The following is a 22,744-nucleotide window of genomic DNA, read 5'->3' on the forward strand; positions in this document are numbered from 1 at the left end:
ACCTAAATTGCTGTGGGAGAAAAATGTTGCCCCTCAGTTCCTATTAAATTGTTGCCCTCCCATCTTCAACATATGCCCTCTAGTTTTAGACTACCCAACCCTTGGGGAAAAGCATCTGTCCTCCACCCTTGTCTAGTATTATCTAAGAAATTAGTCATCTGAAATGAACCTTGGGTCTTTAAAAAATATTTTATTGGGAGATAAAAATAGTCCTCAAAATAGTAAATCATATTACTTGAGACAATACTAAAGCATGATTACAGCTGGACAATTGTTTTGGCTGAAACACGAAAGTCTGCAGACATTGTGATTGCAGTAAAAACACACCAAAATGCTGGAGGAATTCAGCTGGTCTTTACAGTACGGTTGGGATAGCGGTTAGCGCGATGGCTTTATAGCACCAATGATTAGAACTGGGTTCGAATCCCACACTAAAGAATTTGTATTCCCTCCCCTTGTCTGCGTGGGTTTTTCTGGCAGCTCTGGTTTCTTCCCACCATTCGAAGTGCACCGGGGATATAGGTTAATTGGGTGTACATTGGGCAGCATGGCCTCATGGGCCCAAATGGCTTGTAACGTGCTGTATGTCTAAATTTAAATTTATGAATTTTAACATAGTTACAAGCCCAGAGGACCCCAAAACCCAGCAGCAATAGAAATTCACCAAGAAAAATGGTTACTTAAAGAAAAGTTGCTTTTAATTATCTTTAAAGATGAAAACAGCATCAAACTTTAACTTACTATTAACTTAACTAACCCCCTTCTAATTCTAAGCACACATGTATGTAATGTGTGTGTACATTTAGAAAAGTTCTTTAATTCACAGTCCAATCTCACTTCTTCACTCCTCCAAGTTCACTGGTTGCAGGCAATTCTTATACTGTTCACAGAATTTAACATTCATGAATTTCACCAGGCTTTGGTGCTTGAAAGGTAAATGGTTACCTCTCTGGAAGGATCTTGTCGGTTTTCAGAGAGGGATTTGTTGTTCCTGGACACAAACTGATCCCTTTTAATCAGCCACGTCAATGTCTTGCCAAAGAAACTTTCCCCATCAGGGTTTTCCAGATGGTAATCTCTTTCTTTCAGGTCACCACAGAGTTTCTTTTTGTTTCCCTTATTTCAAGTGAAACATTAGGCAGCCAGTCCTCTCCTCTTGTGTGGACCACAAGGGCTTTGCCCAGGCTGAATTAAGAACTCACAACCTATCTGCAAAATGGGGTTTTCCACAAGCTTGCCGCTTGTCCTGTTCCAGTCCCAGCTGCTGCTGAACTGTAAAATTGCAGAACTAAATTCTCTCTCTCTCTCTCTCTCTCTCTCTCTCTCTCTCAGAGAAACAGCCTGTATTTTTCTCTTTCTGCTTGCAAAAACCACATGACCCTCTTAGAACAGCAAGCTGCACTCTGGACCTAATGCTCCGAGTTCTTTCATCTGTTGCTTTTCAAAACAACAATCCATTAGTGAAGTCCCTTTGGCACTCCCCAAAGCTTTTGCAAAGGCCTTCGGCACCAGCCAGTCTAGCTTGAGCTGAGCTCCTATATTTTAAATGAGAACTGTTTTGAAGTGTTTGTATGTGACCTATACTTAAAAATACCTGCCACACTTTATCTCCCAAAATCGTATCTATATACAACATAAAACACAACATATTCTGTCAAAATATTTACATTTATAAACATTTAAAATTTATAAAAAGCAAAGATATATTGCCAACGTACAAGGCCTGAGCCCTTCTCCAAAGAATAAGCAGAATGAGCCAGAAGCAGGACATCTCAGAATTCAGACAGTGCTGGCTGGGGGAGGAATGGGAGGAATCCAGAGCAACAAAAGGTGTTAATTGGATATGTTAAGCCAAAATGTTTGGCCTGGAGGTCAGCCTGAAGAAAATGGAGGTCCTCCATCAGCCAGCTCCCCACCATGACTACCAGCCCCCCCACATCTCCATCAGGCACTCAAAACTCAAAACGGTCAACCAGTTTACCTATCTCGGCAGCACCATTTCATCAGATGCAAGGATCGACAACGAGATAGACAACAGACTCGCCAAGGCAAATAGTGCCTTTGGAAGACTACACAAAAGAGTCTGGAAAAACAACCAACTGAAAAACCTCACAAAGATAAGCATATACAGAGCCGTTGTCATACCCACACTCCTGTTCGGCTCCGAATCATGGGTCCTCTACCGGCATCACCTACGGCTCCTAGAACGCTTCCACCAGCGTTGTCTCCGCTCCATCCTCAACATTCATTGGAGCGACTTCATCCCTAACATCGAAGTACTCGAGATGGCAGAGGCCGACAGCATTGAGTCCACACTGCTGAAGATCCAGCTGTGCTGGGTGGGTCACGTCTCCAGAATGGAGGACCATCGCCTTCCCAAGATCGTGTTATATGGCGAGCTCTCCACTGGCCACCGTGACAGAGGTGCACCAAAGAAGAGGTACAAGGACTGCCTAAATAAATCTCTTGGTGCCTGCCACATTGACCACCGCCAGTGGGCTTATATCGCCTCAAACCGTACATCTTGGCACCTCACAGTTCGGCGGGCAGCAACCTCCTTTGAAGAAGACCGCAGAGCCCACCTCACTGACAAAAGACAAAGGAGGAATAACCCAACCCCAACCAACCAACCAATTTTCCCCTGCAACCGCTGCAACCATGTCTGCCTGTCCTGCATCGGACTTGTCAGCCACAAACGAGCCTGCAGCTGACGTGGACATTTACCCCCTCCATAAATCTTCGTCCGCGAAGCCAAGCCAAAGAAGAAAGGAACAAGATAAGAATTTATTGTGTTTGTGTGAAAGGAGACAGGGAAGGGAGAGACAGAACTGGGGGAAGGTGTCAGGGAAGAAGTGAGGGAGGGGGGGATTTTAATGAAAGCCAGAGAAGTTGATATTAATGTTATCCGGTTGGAGGGTGCCCAGCTGGAAGGTGAGTTGTTTTTTCTCCAGTTTGCGGGTGCCCTCTGTCTGGCAGTACATGAGACCATGGGATGGAGAGTTGAAATGAGTGGCCACTGGGAGATCCATGCCACTGCAGCAGACAGAGCTAAGGTGCTCAACAAAGCGATCTCTCTGCGTCCAGTTTCTCCAGTGTAGAGGAGACCACAACAGGAGCACCAGATGCAATAGATGACCCCTGCAGATTCACAAGTGAAATGTAGCTTCACTTGGAAGGACTGTGTGGGGCCTCGAATGGTTGTGAGGAAGGAGGTGTGGGCGTAAGGTCACAGAGGTATGTCCCAAGGGGACCATTGGTGGGGAAGGAGGAGTAGACAAGGGAGTCACAAAGGGAGCGGTCCCTGTGGAAGGTGGGGAGGAGAGGGGTGTGAGATCATGTAGTAGGTGGCGGAAATGGCGGAGGAGGATGTGTTGGATTTTGGGGTGGTAGGTGAGGATGAGGATGAGGATGAGGAATCTTGTCCTTGTTGCACATTGAGGTGGAGGGGGCCAGGACAGATGTGTGGATTCTGGAGGATATGCCAGCGAGCGTCAAGTTGATAGTGGTAGAGGGAAAGCCATGTTGTTTGAAGAAGGAAGATATCTCTGAAGATCTGGTATGGAAGTCCTCATCCTGGGTGCAGGTGTGACGGAGACGGAGGAATTAAGAAAATGGAATCATTACAAGGAACAGGATGGGAAGAGGTGTAGTCGAGGTAGCTATGGAAGTTGATGTGTTTATAGAAAGATGTCTGTCAAGAGTTTTTCTTCTGAGATGGAGACAGAGAGATTGAGGAAAAGGAGAGTGTTGCGTGAAATGGAACAAGTGAATTTGAGGTCAGGGTGGAAGTTGGCAGTTGGCTCTTTTTTAAAAAAAATAATTTTTGTATGTTAATTGTCATTCTGTCAAATATTTCAAAATTCAGTATTTAAAAAGAAAATTGTGTTGTAGCGGCCTACAAACCGAGTCGCGACGCAGCTCACTTAATGGCTGGCGAACTTGGCAATCGCGAGGGCCCTGCAGGGTCCAACAACTGTCGTCCTGTGTGACCTCCCGCATGGTGGGAAACAGCAGGCAACGGCAGGAACGTCGGCCAGTCGAAGGCCGGCACTGCAATGACGTCACCCCTGTGAATATAAACAGAGTGAATATAAACAATGCTGGCAAGAGCAATAAATCAGTCTTCGACCTCGAATCAACTGTGTGTGTGTGTGTGTGTGTGTGTGTGTGTGTGTGTGTGTGTGTGTGTGTGTGTGTGTGTGTGTGTGTGTGGTTCTTCCTCCACACTTTGCGCAGCATGCATGCTACATTCGGACCAAGCAGCTCTCCACTTGGTCTCACTCAAGCTGTCAACATTCTGGGCATCGCAGCCACATGTGTACTTCAAACAGGCTGAGGCCCATTTCCACCTTTTAACAGATCAACACCGACGACACCTGCTGTCTCCTGGTTGAGCAGTAAGCTCACTCAACCAGGAGACAGCAGCAAAGGTCATCTATTTCCTACGGCAGCTTTAGAAGCAAGGCAAATACTGTGCCCTCAAAGAGCTACTCACCCACACTTTCAGGCTATCGTGTCACAAGCGCACCGCCCATCTGCTGCACTTGGATGATTTGGGTAACATCATGGGTAAACCAATTAATTAATAAATCACAAAAAGTCCAATTTTCAAATCCTGAACGGACGAACCCCTATAAAATGTTATGAGTCCAGAGGACCCCAATACCCAGGAGCAATAGATATGTACCATGACAAAGGGTTTCCTTAAACAAAAGTTGCTTTTAATTATCTTTGAACATGAAAATAGAATCAAACTTTAACTTATCTCTATTGACTCACTTAACCCCCTTCTAATGCTAAGTGCATGTGTGTGTAAGTTGTGTGTAAGTTCAGCAAAGTTCCTTGGTTCACAGTCCAATCTCATTGGTTGCAGGCAATTCTTGTATTGTGCACAGAAGTTAACATTAATAAAGTTCACCCGGCTTTGGTGCTTAACAGATAAATGGTTACCACTCAGAAGGATTCTTGTTGGTTCTCAGAGCGAGAGTTTTTGTTGTTCCAGGACATCTACAACTTGCCCCCTTCAAGATTCTCCAGATGATAACTTCCTTCTTTCAGGTCACCACAGAGTTCCTTTCTGTTTCCTCTATTCCAAGAGAAACACCGGATAGCCAGTCCTCTTCTTTGACTAGCTCGTCTTCCAAAGCCTGCCAGCTTGTCTCTCTGGAACCGACGTCTGTGTCTCTCCTCTCTCTCTCACTCCCTCCTCTCTGAGAGCAAAGTCTCTTTTTTTTCTGCTCTCTGCCTGCAAAGATCACATGACCTTCCAGAGAGTTTTTTGTTTTCCAGACAAAGCTGCTACTGCCTGTTACATTTGTTGCCTTTTTCAAATGACAGTCCATGAGACTCTGAGCACTCTTGCAAAAGCTCCTGCAAAAATTCTGTGTTTTAAAGTGTTTGTGTGTGACCTGCTCTAACAAACCTTTCCCAATTTATCTCCTGTATACTCTATATATTCTATCACAGCGGGACACGACCGGGGTGCTTCGCTGTCTGAATATTTTCTCCCACCTTCACCAAGGCAACCTGACTCACCTTCATGCAAGTATCCCAGTCAGCCTCTTGGCACACCTTCCTCATGCTGACAACCCAACTCACTCCACACAAGTGGCGACTGTGAAAAGAATGTGCGCACATTGAGGGACATTGCTAGTTTAGCTGCGCAAACCTGAACATTACTAATGAAGTCTCAGTGCTTCCCCCGCAGATCCATCCACCCAGTTGCATTCATTCATATTTATTTATTTATTTCCTCAATTCCTAACCCCCCCCCCCCCCCAGTTTGAGTTTATGGTTGATTGAATTTCAGATAATGGGAATTTTACTGTATTACTATTAGAGATACCCAATATAGCATGGAAATTACTAGCTTTTTGTGAAAAGCTTTTGTTTGAAATCAGCAATAATAACCCGTTCATCCATGGGTTCTGAAGGAGGTGGCTTTGGAGATTGTGGAGGCATCGGAATTGATTTTCCAGAAATGAATGGACTCTGGTATGGTCCCAGAGAATTGGAAAATCACAAATGTAGTTCTAATTGACTCGTTATGTGCACGATTTCATAACTCCAAAGGAAATGGGCCAATGACAATTTTTTGCAAGCAAAATATTTCAGTAACAATGGGGTCTAGAGCAGTGATTCTCAACCTTCCCTTCCCACTCACACACCACCTTAAGCAAGTGGGCTTAAGGAAATTATAGGTCTAATAATTCTGATGTCAGTTGTTGGGAAGTAATTGGTGTTGATCCTCAAAGATGAAGTTATGTCATACCTAGAGGTGCATGGCATGATGGGTCCAAGCCAGCATGGATTCTTGAAGGGAAGATCCTGCCTGACCAACCATTGGGAATTCTTTGAAGAAAGCTCAGGTAGGATGGACAAGGGAGAGGCTGTGGATGTTGTGTATTTGGAATTTCAAAAGGCCTTCGATAAGGTGCCACATAAGAGGCTGTTTAATAAGATGAGAGCCCATGGAATTACAGGAAAGATATTAAATTGGGTGGAACATTGGCTGATAGGCAGGAAGCAAAGGGTGGGAATAAAATGATCCTGTTCTGGTTGGTTGCCAAAGACTGGTGGTGTTCCGCATGGGTCGGTGTTGGGGCTGCTTCTTTTTACAATATATACTGATTTAGATTATGGGCCGAATGATTTTGTGGCTAAATTTGCAGATGACACCAAGATAGGTGGTAGAGTAGGAAGTGTTGAAGAAACCAAAAGGTTGCAGAGAGACTTGGACAGCTTAGCAGAGTGGGCATAGAAATGGCAGATGAGATATAATGTTGAGAAATGTACAGTTGTACATTTTGAAAGAGGAAATAATAGACATTATTTGGATGGGGAGAAAATTCAAAATTTGCAAGTGCAAAGAGACTTGTGAGTCCTCATACAGGATAACCTAAAGGTTAACCACCAAGTTGGATCAGCAATAAAGAAAGCGAACGCTATGTTGATGTTCATTTCAAGGGGAATAGTGTAAAACAGGTGTTGTGAGGCTCTATGGCACATTGGTGAGACCTCATTTGCAGTGTGTGCCGTTTTGGGCCCCTTGTCTTAGAAGGAATGTAATAATGTTGGAGAGAGTACAGAGAAGATTTGCCAGGATGGTTCCTGGAATACAGGGGCTAACATATGAGGAATGTGTATCGACTCTTGGCTATATTCATGGGAATATAGAAGAATAAGAGGGATCTCATAGAAACATATTGAATGTTGAAGGGATTGGACAGAGTAGATGTGAATAGGATGTTTCCCTTGGTGGGTGAATCCAGGACAAGAGGGCACAGTCTTAGAATTAGAAGGTAGTCATTTAAAACTGAGATGAGGAGAAATTTCTTTAGCCAGAGGGTCATGGATTTGTGTAATTTGTTGCCACATACAATTGTGGAGGCCCAATCATTGGGAGAGTTTAAAGGGGAGACTGACAGATATCTAATTAATCAAGGTAACAAGGGAAAAGGCAGGAAATTAGAACAAGAAATGAGAACAGTTTAGCTCAGGGTGGATTTGTGGCGTAGACTCGATGGGCCAAATGGCCTACTTCTGTTCCTTTATCTTGTGATCTTAATCAGGGCCAATATCTGTGAAACCTGAAAGACTGTTGAGAGTTTGATATTATGGAAGTAAATTAGGTTAAGTTTTCATCCATTTAGAAGAAATAGTTTTTCTTTTTTGCCATTTTTATGAATCTTTGGACTTAATATATATTATATTTGCAGTTATTCCATGCAGAACAAAGGCTACAAAGAGCACAACAGCAGTTGAAGGGCCTCCGACAGGCCTCAGCAGATGCAAAGCCTGAAAGTAAGTATTAAAGAAAACTAAACTAAAGAAAATTTGTTCAAATTGAAATGATAGGGAAAACAACTCTACAAAGGTAAATAAAATAGGCTAGAAATGAGGCTGGTCACTAAACAGCCCTGCTTTATGGGAAGATGTCCTTTCTTTTGGGCAGATCATTGGATTTGAGAATCACTTGCCTCCACATCATTTCTGATAAGTGGACGATGCCTTTGGAGTTTCTTGATGTGGGATGGTCATTGTGCACTGATCACTTCCTGGTCTTCATAGAGTAAGATTTTAGTCCCCTGGCAAGAAGGTCCAATAATATTGGAGACTTGGCTTTGCTGCACAGATAATGAATGCTTAGCAATTTTTCTATTAACTCCACTCCTCTTTCAGTCTCCTCGTATAGTTTGGGTAGGCCACCATCTTGAACAACAAAGGCAGGTGTGCAAATATTTTACTTTGCTGACATATCAATAAGCTACTGGCAGCACCTGTGTCTCTCCTTCAGACTATTGCTTGAATTGCTTGCATTGCCTCTTTCTTCTTCTGGCTAGCTAATAGGAGCATAATCTGCAAAAAAAAATGTTGCATTGAAGTCTTTTAAAGTGATCTCTTGTAACACTATTAATTATACGTGAATTTTTTTCTGAAAAGGCCCAGACCCTTCTCTGTTATTAAAGTTGCATTATTCTACTTGGTGGCAATCCCTCAGAACTTGAGTAGTGGTCACACTGCTAAAAGGTCAGAAGGGAATGATTAACCATATTCTTTTTTTGTGATGGTAATTGAATTATATTAATGTGATTTGTATACCTGACGTGTTTTTTGAAAACTGAATGTGACCTGAATCTGCTCCAAGGTGACTTGGGCCGATTCATTATTGGAGTAATCATGAAAAAGTCCACGTAGAATTTACAGCAAAGCAGGATTTTATATATTGCAATCACGTGTAATATTTTATTTAATTTGCCTAAAGTTGGATCTTTTTCATCTTCTTGCTGTGAAACAGAAAGGTGAGCAGTTCCAATTTTTTATTCTCGCAGAGGAAATGGCCTGTGCTGGTAATGCCTCACCTCTAATTGTCCTTGAGAAGGTGGCCTTGAGCGACTACAAACTGAAACCTCATGTTCAACCAGTAGAAGGCACACTTGTTCCATGATGAGATAATGTTGAGATGACTTGTCTAACAACCAGAATAAAAGGATTATTGAAATTTTTCCACGGAAGTGGTGGTGGACTTGAGTATTTATGAATGCTGATGCAGATTGGAGTTTCAAAAGTTACCATTGAGTAATGCATGACATTTCAAGAAACCAAAAATAAAACTATTCAAGGGAAACAATCAGCAGCAGAAATCAGAAACAGTCAGTTAATATGCATGGATTTATTTTGAGATTAAAATATTAACGCCTAATAATAGCTGAATGTTCATTTCAGGCTTGATGAAGAGGCTGGACGAGGAGATCAAATTTAACACTTACATGGTTTCTGACAAACTTCCTAAGGAATTGGAGAGCAAGAAGAAAACTGTTCATTACTTACAAAAAGTGGTCATGGAACCTGCTATGGGACAATCTGATCTCAGTGAACTTGAAGCTAAGGTGCAGTTTTGTGACAACATTCATTTTTTTTAAATTTTTTATTTTTCACACTATAAACCACATTGATCAAGATACATACATTTTCCTTTTCAAATATATACAGTGTCGTTTTCTTCCCCCCGCTCCCTCTTCCCATCCCACCCTCCCTACCTCCCCTCCCATTCATTTAAAGTTCAGAATCTAAGATACATTAAACCCGTCAAACAATGTTGTGTGACAACATTCTTGTATCTCTTTTTACATTTTACTGTAATCAATATCCAATATGTAGATTCTTTTCCAGCCTTTTACTGGACAGAATGATAATTACTTGTCAAAATGGACGAATTCATCACATGCTTAGTTTGTTGTTACAAAGAAAAATACTTAATAATAAAGGGGAAATTACAATTTCTCTTGTTACAATATCAAGAAACATTGCTCACATTTTATGGTCCTTTTGATCAATGTGATGATAAGTATTGAACATTTTAGTCATTGTGCAAGAAGTGAATAAAATATTTTGTTGCTTTCCTCAATAGTTTACTGATTAAATTAACCGCAATCTCATTCTTACCCTGTGATGCATGTGGCCCATGGGATGATTCTGTTCATCCTTCCTTGGTGAACAATCAAACCTACAGCATCTTTTCTAGATTAATGAGGTCTTGACATTGTTGTTATCAGTTGGTCCATCTTTAGGGGAATCTTCTTTTATTTTTAAGGAAGATACCACCCTCCCTTAGGTGCTCATTAATTTGGACACATTGGCATTTTTTAAAGAAATACAGGTTATTTTACCAGTGCCTGATACTAACCAAGAAGAAAGTTGATTGCTCTTTCCAATTAACAGCACAAAACAAGTATCGCTAATATGTCTCCATTGTATAAAAGGGCCAAAAACCAGTTCCCCAAAGCCAGCCACTAATGCAAACTGCGGAGGCATTTCCTGCAAAAAACATTGTCCCATCCCTAGAAATTCTTGGCAGCTGTCAAGCCAACATGTATATCATGAACTTTTTTTAAAAAAAAAGTCATATATTTAGACAAATTTAAAAATGACTAATTTAAATAATGAATACACTTAAAAACAATTAAATTACCTTCATTCAGAAAAATGACCTGAAACTGATCCATTCTTCTCCATTACAATTCATGAATTGCTGAAAAAGCTATAGGTCTAAGTGCTTTCCTCCACGAATAGCCCAGTTATTACAGCATTGTTGAAATGGGAGCAGCAAGAACATTTCAGGATGTTCCATGTTTATTGTTCAGAAGTTTTCGATTTCCACTCTAATCCAGTCAGGAAACATGTAGACTATGGTTTGAACCCTAGGCTGATACCTACTCAGGCAACAAATAGAATTCTTTGTCTTCAATACCCACTGCTAAAGAAGAGAAAAATGATCCAAATAACTTTTTCAACCCTTTGATCTATACTTGCATTTTTAAACCTTTCCCTTTGGAAATAAAATATTAAATATTCTGAAATTTAACAAATGATTGGAAAAAGCAAGTCAAGCAGCTTGTATCAGGACAAAAGAGGAGTTAGTATTTTGGACATGGATGTGTCATTGAAATGTAGAATTCATACTTGATACATTAATCCCATATTCTCCCTTGACAGCTGAGTCCATCTGATTCTTTATGCACTTCAGTGCCTCTGCTTGTGGTAATATTTTCTGGTTATGTTGTGTTTTTGCTGTATATTTGGAATGCCACACCACTTTAGCATTTCTTCTGCAACACATTGGTCTACTCACAAATTTTTCAGTTCAGTAATCTGTCATATCAACCAGTCATGAAATGTCAACTGTTTCTCTATCCAAAAATGCTGCCTGTCTTACAACTGTTTCTAGAATTTTCTGTTTTTATTTCAGATTTTTAGAGTCCAAACTATTTTGCTTTTGTTGTGATATCTGGAACTTTACTGCACTGTTCTTACAAAATTGTACTATCGATTTTAGTACTTTTTAAAACTCTTTATTTCTAGAAACTTTGATATGACTACTTTTCTTTTAGATCCAAGAAATTAATATACAAATTAACCAACTAATTGAAAAGAGAATGATGAGAAATGATCCAATGGATGACAAACTTTTCCTTTTCCGCCAACAGGTAAGGAAAATGTGAATTTTTAAAAGAAGGTTAGCGCTAATAGATTCCATTTTCTTGGGGATAAGATTATGGTGATCCATATGGACTAAAATATATTAGAGTGCAAAGCCTTGGAAGTTCGTCAATTATTTTCTCATCTAAACATAGTAATTAATATTCTACTGTTAGCCTTTCCAATATGTCACCTTTATCTACTCTTAGCCCTGCCACCATTCTTAGTCTTATCCTGAGTTTGGGGTAGCATTTTCCTTCATGAAGAAAAGTATTGGCTCAAAACTTCATGTTAAAAGGTGGCACTGCAAGTGAAACCCAACTGATTGTGTCTAGGGACAACTGCATTCCATCGTCAGATTTCTTCAAAATGGTAAATTGGGTGTAAAACGGGCGGCACAGACTTGTAAGGCTGAATTGGCCTGTTACAGTGCTGTATGTCTAATTTTTTAAAATTATTGTAGAGTTGAATGGTGGTAATGGTGGGGGGATGAGTGGGCAGGAGGTGGTGATGTGATGATGGAGGAAAGAGACTGAAAATTTCCCAGTTCCTAGGCTTGGAATTTTGTCTGATGAAATTGACTCAAAGCCAGGAGATGCATTCATTTCAATTTTGAAGCAAAATTAAAGATGTATCAAGTAAGAATTATTTAATGGATAGAAAACAAAGAATAGGAATGATATGCTACCGACATGGACCAGAGAAGTGTTATACCGAAAATACTAAAAATCATATCAAGACATTTAATAACAGAACTAGCAGAAACGTCAGCACATGGTATAGTGAAGGGAAAATGAAAAAATTCATCAAGATGTTAAGGAAGTAGGAACTTGAGGGTAGTGGTCCTTTAAAATCTACGCTAAGGTGTTCAAATGGACTAGACGCCTTAAAATGTGGAAGCAGAAGGTTTGTAATAGTGTGGTTTACACTCCACACAGATGGGACACTCGTTAGTCAGTTTCTTGATGTCTTCTAGTGAGTACGACAAATTGAGGGACCACATAATGATAAAATCTAGTGACCCCTGGGTGACATAATTCATCGTGAAGGCATATCCAACGCTCTAGCTGCAGACTTGCACAGGTCATGTGAAAAAGCGCGTCCGGAGGGTCATTGAATTTTCCTGGGTTATAGAGTATATCGTAATCATAAGTAGAAAACTCAATTCGCCAATGCAGGATCTTATCGTTTTTAATCTTGCTCTTCAATTTGGTGTTGAACATGGAGGCAACAGATTTTTGATCAGTCAGCAAAGTGAATTTCCTCTGGCTAAAAAGTGTCTCCAATAGCAAATGGATTCTACAATAATTCGCCCTTCCTTTTTGATAGTGGATTTCTTGACCTCCAGCCTGTGTAACGTCTGAGAGAAAAAGGCCGCAGGTCTACCAGCTTGATTTAGCGTAGCTGCTAAGGCCCAATCTGACACATCAGATTCCACTTGGAATGGTAAATCCTCATCAATAGCTGACATGGTCGCCTTGGCTATATCCTGTTTGATGCTTTCAAAAGCACAGAGGGCTTCTTCAGACGGGGAAACTAGCAGTTTAACAGCGGCCATGCTTTATCTGCGTAATTAGGCACCCAATGAGCATAATAGGAGAAAAACCCCAAGCAACGCTTGAGGGACTTTTGTGTCGCAGGTGGGGTTAGATCCATGAATGGTCTCATTCTCTCTGGGTCTGGGCTGATCTCCCCTTTACTCATTACGTAGCCTAGTATAGCCAGGCATTTAAGAGTTAAATGCAGATGCTTGGCCACCTGGAGGAATTTTTGTAAGTTCCGATCATGATCATTTAAGTTCTTGCCTCATATAGTGACATTGTTATGAAACTGTGTGCATAACAAGTCAATCAGGTACGATTATAACAGTGGTTTTCAAACTTTTTCTTTCCACTCACATACCACATTAAGCAATCCCTTACTAATGGCACAGGGATTGCTTAAGGTGGAATGTATGTTTAGGGGGGCAGTTTGAAAACCACTGGTTTAGATGAAAGGACTAAGTCTAATATTTCCAAGTTTACTGATTGTAACTATCTGGGTGCCATTCTAAGAATAATTTGGAGACCTTCAAAAGGATATAGACAGGCTCATTGAATGGGCAAGGACATGGTACATGGAATATAATGTGGAAAAATGAGAAGTCATCCACTTTGATAGAGAAAATAAGAAAGAAGGATTGATAAATGTTGGTGTTCAGAGTGTAGGTTTTGTGGCAAATGAGGAAGGCAAATGTTCTCTTTGCCTTTATTGCATGAGGGTTTGAGCAGAAGAATAAAGATGTTACTGCAAATATCTGGAACCCTGGTTAGATTGCACCTGAAATATATACAGGGCTGGTCATCCAACCCAAGATAGACTTGCAATAGTAAGTGCAACATAGACTCACCAAATTGATTCCTGGAATGGGATATTATCCACTAATAAGAGGTTAAACAGATTAGGCTATACTCTCAAATTTCCAACCCCAACCAACCAATTTTCCCTTGCAACCGCTGCAATCGTGTCTGCCTGTCCCGCATCGGACTGGTCAGCCACAAACGAGCCTGCAGCTGACGTGGACTTTTTACCCCCTCCATAAATCTTCGTCCGCGAAGCCAAGCCAAAGAAGAAGAAGAATGAACAGTTAGTTCATGAGCCAAACAAAACTACAGAACTAAAAGGCAGTGAAATGAGTATAGAGAAAAAAATTCACTCAAGAGAAACAGCAGTTTGCCAAGTAGATTCAAGACTGTTAGGAAGTCCAGAATCCAATAATTAATAATCTCTTATGTAATTGTTGAAATTGGATTCTGGACTTCCTAATGGAAAAGTACAATCTGTCCGGTTCAGTAGCAGAACTTTAAACACTGTCTCACTGTGTGCTCAGCCCTCTCCTGTTCATGCTACTGACCCACAACTGCATCACTAGATCCAGCTCCAACAGTGTCATCAAGTTTGCTCAAAATCTTTAAGGATATCTTCCAACCTACACACAGCATCTTTCAGCTACTTCCTTCAGGAGTATCAAAGCCAGCACCGTCAGTCTGAGGAGCAGCTTCTTCCCACGGTCAGTGAGAATGCTGAATGACTATAGGAACTGCTCACATGAACAATCCAAGCTTCATATTCATGAAACAATATTTATTTATTTTGTATATACGATACTTGTTCTGTATATGTATTGTTTGTTTGTGTATTTATCCAGTGGTGTACTGCGTGTTTTGTACTGAGGACCAGAGACCACTGTTTCATTGGGTTGTATTTGTGCAATCAGCTGACAATAAACTTAACTTGATTTGAAATGTATGCAATTTCTTCCTAGTTCTCTTTACTCGTTTTCATTTAATGCTTTTAATTTTATTTTTTCCAAAGAATTTTTTTAAATGTTTGTGAATGTTAGAGGCAGGTAAGTCTGGTTAAGGTATAACCAGCTCAATACCATTTCTGGCGATAGAGCCTTAAGGTTACAATCAGGAAGGATCTGAGCTGCATGAGCATTGCCAGTAAGTTGGGACCAACTTTCAGTGGAAGTTTATGTCTGGGGATTGAGCCAATGATGTTTAATATTTAAAAAAAAAAGCAAAACATGCAAAATCATTAACAAATATCAAAGCTATTTCAAATAATGAATATATTTTCCACAAATAATTTTTAAAATATTTAGTTATACAAGTTTGTGTCAACTTATCATATTGGATGGAAGAAGGAAAGTGTGAATTTATAAGTAATTATTGTTAGAATATTTTGCAAATAACATTCATAATTATTGTCACTGATTTGAATGTCCACCTGCTGCAGTAGTTTGCTCTAAAATCACTTTCTACTTTGTGTGTAGATATAAACATTTTTCCAAATCGGAGGCAATAGTGTTCATAATTCATGTTGCAAGTTAATGTAATCTATATATCCATTTAATCATAGAGCACAGTAGGAAGACATTAGAAACATAATGCCAGTGTAGGCTCTTTGTCAGAGCTAACCAATTATTCCCACTTTTCTTTCCATAAAGCCCTGCACAAATTTTCCTTTCATTTGGCAGTTGCCCTTTCAGTTCACCTGCTGTTGATGAATCCATCTCAGCAGTTCTTTCCAGATCACAGCTTATGTAAAAGCAAACATTTCTTAAAACTTAATTCTCCATATTGCTCATTACGAATCAATTTAATTTTGTCTCCCATGCATTCTTTTCTCTACTAGAAGCTGTTTCACTATATTTACATATATTACTATATAATCATGTATGATTTTGAATACATTGGAGTGGCATGTCCCCAATCCAGAAAAGATGTTGACTCCCCTGTCAGCATGTGACTCTGCTTGCTTATTAATGCCAGAACTACTGGACTCTTTCAACACACTTGGCCGAGTTGAACAATGTAATAGACAATGCTTTCAGTGGTATGGTGTTCCAGAAATAGCACATCATTGTGCAGCTTTAGGTTTTTGTCTAACATTTAGATGCAGTACTTCTGCTGAATGATTGATATATATATATGAGGTCATGCACAATGGGATGAGTATTTTCTATTATTTCTGATTTCCATCATCTGCTTTTGAAATTTTATATCTTTGCTGTTAAAAGTAATCAAATTCCAAAGTAACAATTCAGTTTGCACACAGGCATCTATCATTTCCCGAAAAAAAGAAGCAAGGGCTGAAGAGTTACAGGAAAGCAGAGAAGAACTTTTGAGCTTGGAGAAAGAACTGACTCAGAAAACAAGTCAGGCTCGTGATTTTGATGGCACAGAAGTTCTGAAAGGTGATGAGGTAAGATAACTGAAATAGGTAATATGTACGTTTGCTCTATGATGCTGCCGCAAAACACCGAATTTCATAGCTTGTTCATGACAATAAATCCTGATTCTGATAGGTTATCATGAATATCTTTGGTTACCAGGTATCAATAAATACTTTGTCCAGTTAGTTGAAGAAATAATAGCATAATTTTTGTTTTGCACATTTTAATTTTATAAATGTCTATTGACTCGTGATGTCTAGGTCATTTAAGGCAAACTCTAAAGCCAACGTTGGCATTGTTCTTTAAGTATATGTTGGGAGTATTTATTTACACATTCAACAAGGAGATAACTTTGATGAACTCTGTTATTTTTTTTCTCTGACAAAATTTCACAGGCCATCTATTGCTTGTGTTAGAGTTGAGTGAAATTTGAAGCAATTTGAAATCTTTTTCTGATTGAAAACAGTAAATGTTGTAAATGACTAGCATGGCAGGCAATATTTGTGAAAAGAAAAAGCAATTTAACATTTCATATGGAAAACTAATCAAAAAGATTGACAAGATCCTTTTACATTGAGTGGGTGAATATTTCAGTGATTTATTCTTATAAATGTAGAAGTAAGGCCAGTATTTGCTTCTACTTGTGTCTAAAAGTTGGTTGTGGTTTTCCCTTGAGCTTTCTATTTTGTCAATGTATTCTCACAGTTCCATGATAATTTTCCAGGATTATCCAATCCTGATGAAAGGACAATGATATTATCTCAGGATAATGTATGACTTAGAAGCCACAATGTTCTTGGGCACCTTTGCAGTTTTCCTAATTTGGGGAAATTGTGGCTTTCAAACAAATGTTGGCAAATTGTTGTAGTTTACCTCTTAGGTAATATAAATATTGTGCTGACGATGCAAGAGATGTATGGTTATGCTAGTCAATAGCAAATGTTCATCCATTTTATTTTCCCCAATTTGATCAACATTTCTGGTTTACTGTCATTTCAGTTAACAAGTTCTACACCCCTGCCTACATCCAGGTGAACAAACTTCAAAATTCCCTTTAGTTTTTCTATGCCTACCTTAATCTGTGTCCCTTAGTTATTGGTCTCTCAGATAAAGAGGCTATTCACCTCATATAGGCCTCTAATAATCTTGTATACCTCAATTATGTTTTCTTATCTCATTCTCCTATTCCAAACAAACAACCCCAATATAACCAACCCATCTTCATTACCAAAATTTTTCTGGCCTAGCATTAACTTTATAAATATCCTCTCGAACTCTCCAATGCTATGATATTCTTCTTGTTGAACAGTGATGAAAACACTATATATTATACTATGGCCTCTTCAGTCCTGTATTCTCTGCTGTGGCTGTAAAAGAAAAGGTTGAAGCGTCCACAATGTTGACATCAAGTTTCCAAATTCCATTTGGTTTAACTATAATTTTACTGATGTCCTTCAGGGGTAATTATGTGGAATAATTGGGTTTAACATTAGAATCAAAAGGCTTTCATTGTGAGTCACTGCACTGAATGGATCATTTATTTCAATAAGCTGAACAACTCATGAGCACTGCTGGTCTTGCTGCAATGCAGAAGTCCATTAACATAATGAGTAAAGTTCATCCTGCTTATTTGTTTTACATGAAACCATGAGCAGCTTATGCATTTTTTTGAAGGTGACAAATTGTTAATTTCTTTAAGTGGAGCTCTTAATGAATAGTAGGTTCTATCCTAGTTAAATTACTTACCCTAACCCTTGTGAATAAATTGTGCAGGTAAAATCAGAAAAACGAAATGGCATACATGATAAATTGCAAAACCCGTGGTCCATTTTTTTTGATAAGTTACTTTATTTGCTATCATCTGAATGAGACTATGTATGCATTTAGATCAACAAAGCAAATACAGTAAAATGCCTCATCTGGAATTCAAGGAAATTTTTAAAAATAAATAAAGAAAAAATAATTGGTTAAAAAAAAATATATACAAGTTTAAAATTACAAGTAAATGTTCTCTGAATTAACCCACAAACCTTTGGTGAAGATGAGAGCACATATTCAGCCAGTGGAATGCCTTGGTCATGCTTTGCTTGTAGCATCTGTTTCAATAAAGTTTTGTATAAAGTAGCATTGCCCAGGATGAAGAGCTCGCCATTGGGGAAAGTCTCTTAAAGTGTCTCCTTATCCTTGCTTAGTAAGATTCGCCCCAGTCAGAGGCTTTAGCTATAAGCTTTATTTGAGGGGGGGGAGGGTAACTATCTATAATGTTGTCGTTCATCTTTCGAGCAGCTCTATGGAGGGGGGCAGGAACTTGCAGATGCAGCGACGGTTAAATGTTTTCAAAGAATGTGAATGAAAATAAAGTAACATGCTTTAAGATTTATATATTCATGCAAGTGAAGTTTGTTCAGTGTAAGTACAATATAGAATTTTTTGTATTTTGTCCTTTTTATTCTTAATGTAGGTGTATTAGTTAGGCATTGTAAAAGTCAGACTTAAGCAACTGGAAAAATACATTTATTCAGCATCTACCAATCCCTATAGGTGCCAGATACTAGGGATTTTACTATATGTCTCTTATTGCATTCTTAACCTGAGGTGTACCATCTGCATTAAAGTTTAAAATAATTAACATATCATTTATACGTATTAGGTAATGTTATGGATTGACTTGTGAGGTAAAATTTATGCAAAAATACTGAAATGTGTGTCAAATATAATTTCATGATAAATCGAGAAGATTTTGTTATCCTGTATGGAGTGATTGGGAAATTTTGAATTGATCAAAGGGTTGCATTTAAAAGAAATGGAAAGAAATATAGACCAAAATCATTGACAGGTGAGTTAATGTTGACTGAATCCATTTGAGAGTTGCCTTTATGCATTGTAAATCAAGTCATGTCTAAACTAAATGAAATTACAAATCAATTGCATTTAAAAAATGTTCAAATAAGGATTTTTTTAAATTTGATTGGACATTTTATTTTCAAAATTCCTTCAGTTAAGCACAGCAATCAATTTTTCCCCATTTAACTAAACAAATAATGTATTACTGATTCAAAGTTGTTCCCTAGTAATAACAGTAAGTACACAAATATATTTTATTGCACGAAGGGCATTGGACTACCAGAATGCGCGCAACCTGGTTGTAAAAGCAAACCCTATGAATTTCGACAAATTTTTTTTTTACCCTTTCGAGTCATTTATGTATGATTGTTTAAAAATAATATTTCAGGATTGAGTGGAGGTAGAGAGTGTGTGGGCAGAGAAGCATCTAGCTCAGTCCAGATTTGACTGAGCTCGACCCATTGTAACCAAATTGTTCAAGGAGGATTTCTAGTTTCTCAGTTGAAATGAGATATTGAAGGAAAGTTAAGCTTCAGCTTGATTTTTAGTCCTTATTCATATTGTGGCAAATACTTTTCCACCTTCTGACAGTTCATTGGCTTCTGTTGATACTACAAGAAGCTTTTACTCCTGAGTGATGTGTGCTTACGTGAGCAGCCTTCTATTGCTCTGACAATATTCTTAAGCCTGTTTCATATTGATCTAAAAACACCGCAAGCTAATACTGTTGTTAGCCATGGAGAATTGCGTGGGCTGTATATTTATAGCCCTTGTGGTCTTTTGTTCGTCTCCATTACACTGCTTGAACCTAATTATTATACACATTTGATAGAATTATTCAATTCTCAAAAGGATACAAGTAGTTTTTCCACAAGTGATATTTGCTAACTGCAAAACATGTCTATCGTAAGTTATCAATGTGATTTTCTTTTCAATTGACATGAGATGGAGCTGCATACCTATGGTGTAGTTTGAAACCGAGTTGGGTGGGTGGATTCCTGTAACCTACTAAGTATGTAGTGTGCCAGCTCCAGTTACCAAACTATGATTATTATTTGTGGCTTGCCAAAAAACAGGTGGCTATGACCCATGACAAATACATTACACATGTTGCATTCTTTTCACAGAATTTGAATAAGCTCCATAGATCTTTTGAAGATCAAAGTGTAATTAACATGAAAGCTTCAATGATTCTGTTGCTCATCTTTGTTAATAAATCTACAAATCAGAATTTTCTCTGTAGCTTTTTATTAGTTTTTTTTAAAAATACGCTGCTAGTACGTACCAGACTTACAATTAACGACAACTTTCTTTCATGCTTATCAAAGAATTTCTCGATGTGGCTCAGATCATGTAAATTACAGTTTAACAATATTTTATGAATTTATTTGGGCACATGATCAATGCATTTACATAAAGCTTTGAAAGGTTGAATTTATTGCTTGAACCAGCCTTGAAACAAATTTGTTGTAGCATTAGAATTTCTCTTTGTACATCAGTTGAATTTTTTAAACTTATTTAAATAATGCAGTAGTAGGATTCAATTCGCAAGGCTGAACACAAAAATTTGGCAATTTTTTTCAGCATGAATTTCAAAACCTGGATTCTATCTAAGTAAGAGTAATGAGGAAATATATCCAGTGTTATTTTCCTCTCTCTCACTGTAATCTCCACTCTTCCACTGAACTTTTTTATTTCAGATTTTTACCATCTGTAATTTCATACATTTTGATTAATCATGAAAATAATGTGAGTTTGGGCAGACTGAACCAGGCATTTTGGGTCTATTCTGTGTTTAGATCTTGAATAAATATGTAATTTTGGACAAGATGACAGCTACAGTTACAATGGACTACTATGCACCTATATTCAGGAGAGGGATGTGCCTTTTGAGTCAGTTTTGAGAAGTTATTCTGGTCTGCTTGCCTGTGAGTCTCAGCAATGTGCATAAAAGAATGGCTACATGGGAGAAGCCTCATAGGAGAACTGGTGCTTCTAGGTTATATTCTAACAACAAATCTTTTGGATTGGGAGAAATTGACAAAAAAAAATTATAATTATGAAAATATTCTCAAAATGCTCACAAAAGCATACTTTGTGCTTTTTGTTTGAGAAAGTATGTTTACCAGTTCAGATGATCAATAGAAAGCATTTAGTGGAGCCCTCTCTTGACATATTACAAATAAATGCTATTAGGCATTGCTTCACATTAGCTCAGTGTATCATTTGAGATGCACTCTTAACATTAGATAAATTAAGCTTTAAGAGTTTAGGGAAGAAATTGGAATGTTTTTGAAGGCCCAGACAGTGAAGATTAGGAGAGGACTATGCATAAGTTTAACTGGATGCAGAGAATTCAAGTTATTTTACAGCTGGTAATGATAACAGCAATATAGAAGGCAATAATATGAAGGGATTTAAATATGATGAAAATTATAAGATGGAGCTATGATAGCTAGATGTGCTGCTCTTGGCATGGAAAAGATAAGAGCAGCAACATTTTTGATAAGCTGAAGTCAATAGAAAGGAAAATGGATTGCTATTCAGAACATTGAAGTTGTCAGGTCTGGGTTATGTGGAAAAGGGTTCCTACATCAAATAAGTTATAATGGAGGTGTACATAAATGATCTATTGGATGGAGGGGATATCATATTTATTGTCAGAGTACATACATGACATTACATACAACCATGAGATTCCATTTTCCCGTGGGTGCAAAGAATACGCTGTAATCAACGTAAGCATGTAAACAAATGAGAGAACTGTAAACAGATAATGAGTGTAAAGAAACTGCAATACAAAGAGAACAAAAGAAAATCAGTAATGCGCACAAGTAAGTGTCCTGAAATGAGGCTCTGAGTTTGTCGTTAAGGAGTCTGATGCTGGACGGGTAGCAGCGTTCCTGAACCTGGTGGGGTGAGTCTTGTGGCACCTTGACCTCTTTCCTGATGGCAGCAGTGAGAACAGAGCATGTGCTGGGTGGTGTGCGTCTTTGACGATTGCTGCTGCTCTCCAATGGCAGCGCTCCCTGTAGATGTACTCAATAGTGGGAAGAGTTTTGCCTGTGATGTCCTGGGCTGCATCCACTACCTTTTGGAGGCTTTTATGTTCAGGGTTATTGGTGTTCCCATACCAGACTGATGCAGCCAGACCACACAATTTCCACCACACCTGTAGAAATTTGCCAGGGTTTCTGGTGTCATACCAAACATCTGCAAACTCCTGAGGAAGTAGAGGCCTGACGTGCTTTCTTCACAATACCATTGGTGTGTTGGGTCCAGGAAAGATCCTTTGAGATAGGGACTTCCAAGAACTTAAATATGCTCACCCTCTTCACCTCTGATTCTCCCAATGATCACTGGATTGAATTCCTCTGGCTTTTCTTTCTTGAAGTCAACAATCATCTTCTTAGTTTTGGTGATATTGGGTGCACCACTGAGCCAAGTTTCAATCTCCATACTGTATGCTAACGCATCTCTTTCCTTTATACAACCCACTACCATGGTATTATCAGCAAATTTGTAGATGGTGTTATTGTCGTACCGAGCCACACAGTCGCAGATGTAAGTAGAGCAGGGAGCTAAGAACACACCCCTATGGTGCTCCAGTCCAGATGAAGATTGTGGAGGAGAAGTTCTTATTAATCCTCACTGATTGTAGTCTGTAGGTTAAGAAATCCATGATCTAATTACACAGTGGGG

General features: G+C 38.9%; 1 protein-coding gene across 3 annotated transcripts in view; it reads left to right on the forward strand.

Moving 5' to 3' along the window:
• ift81 (intraflagellar transport 81 homolog) overlaps positions 1-22,744 on the forward strand; it is a 93,691-nt gene that overhangs the window by 23,545 nt on the left and 47,402 nt on the right. For all 3 annotated transcript variants that reach the window (XM_069933318.1, XM_069933317.1, XM_069933319.1), the window contains exons 8-11: positions 7,719-7,803; positions 9,226-9,389; positions 11,391-11,486; positions 16,081-16,227. In XM_069933318.1, the coding sequence (XP_069789419.1) occupies positions 7,719-7,803; positions 9,226-9,389; positions 11,391-11,486; positions 16,081-16,227 (492 nt within the window). The remainder of the gene's footprint in view (positions 1-7,718; positions 7,804-9,225; positions 9,390-11,390; positions 11,487-16,080; positions 16,228-22,744) is intronic.

Source organism: Narcine bancroftii, chromosome 4, assembly GCF_036971445.1.
Source record: "Narcine bancroftii isolate sNarBan1 chromosome 4, sNarBan1.hap1, whole genome shotgun sequence".
Classification (NCBI taxonomy): domain Eukaryota; kingdom Metazoa; phylum Chordata; class Chondrichthyes; order Torpediniformes; family Narcinidae; genus Narcine; species Narcine bancroftii.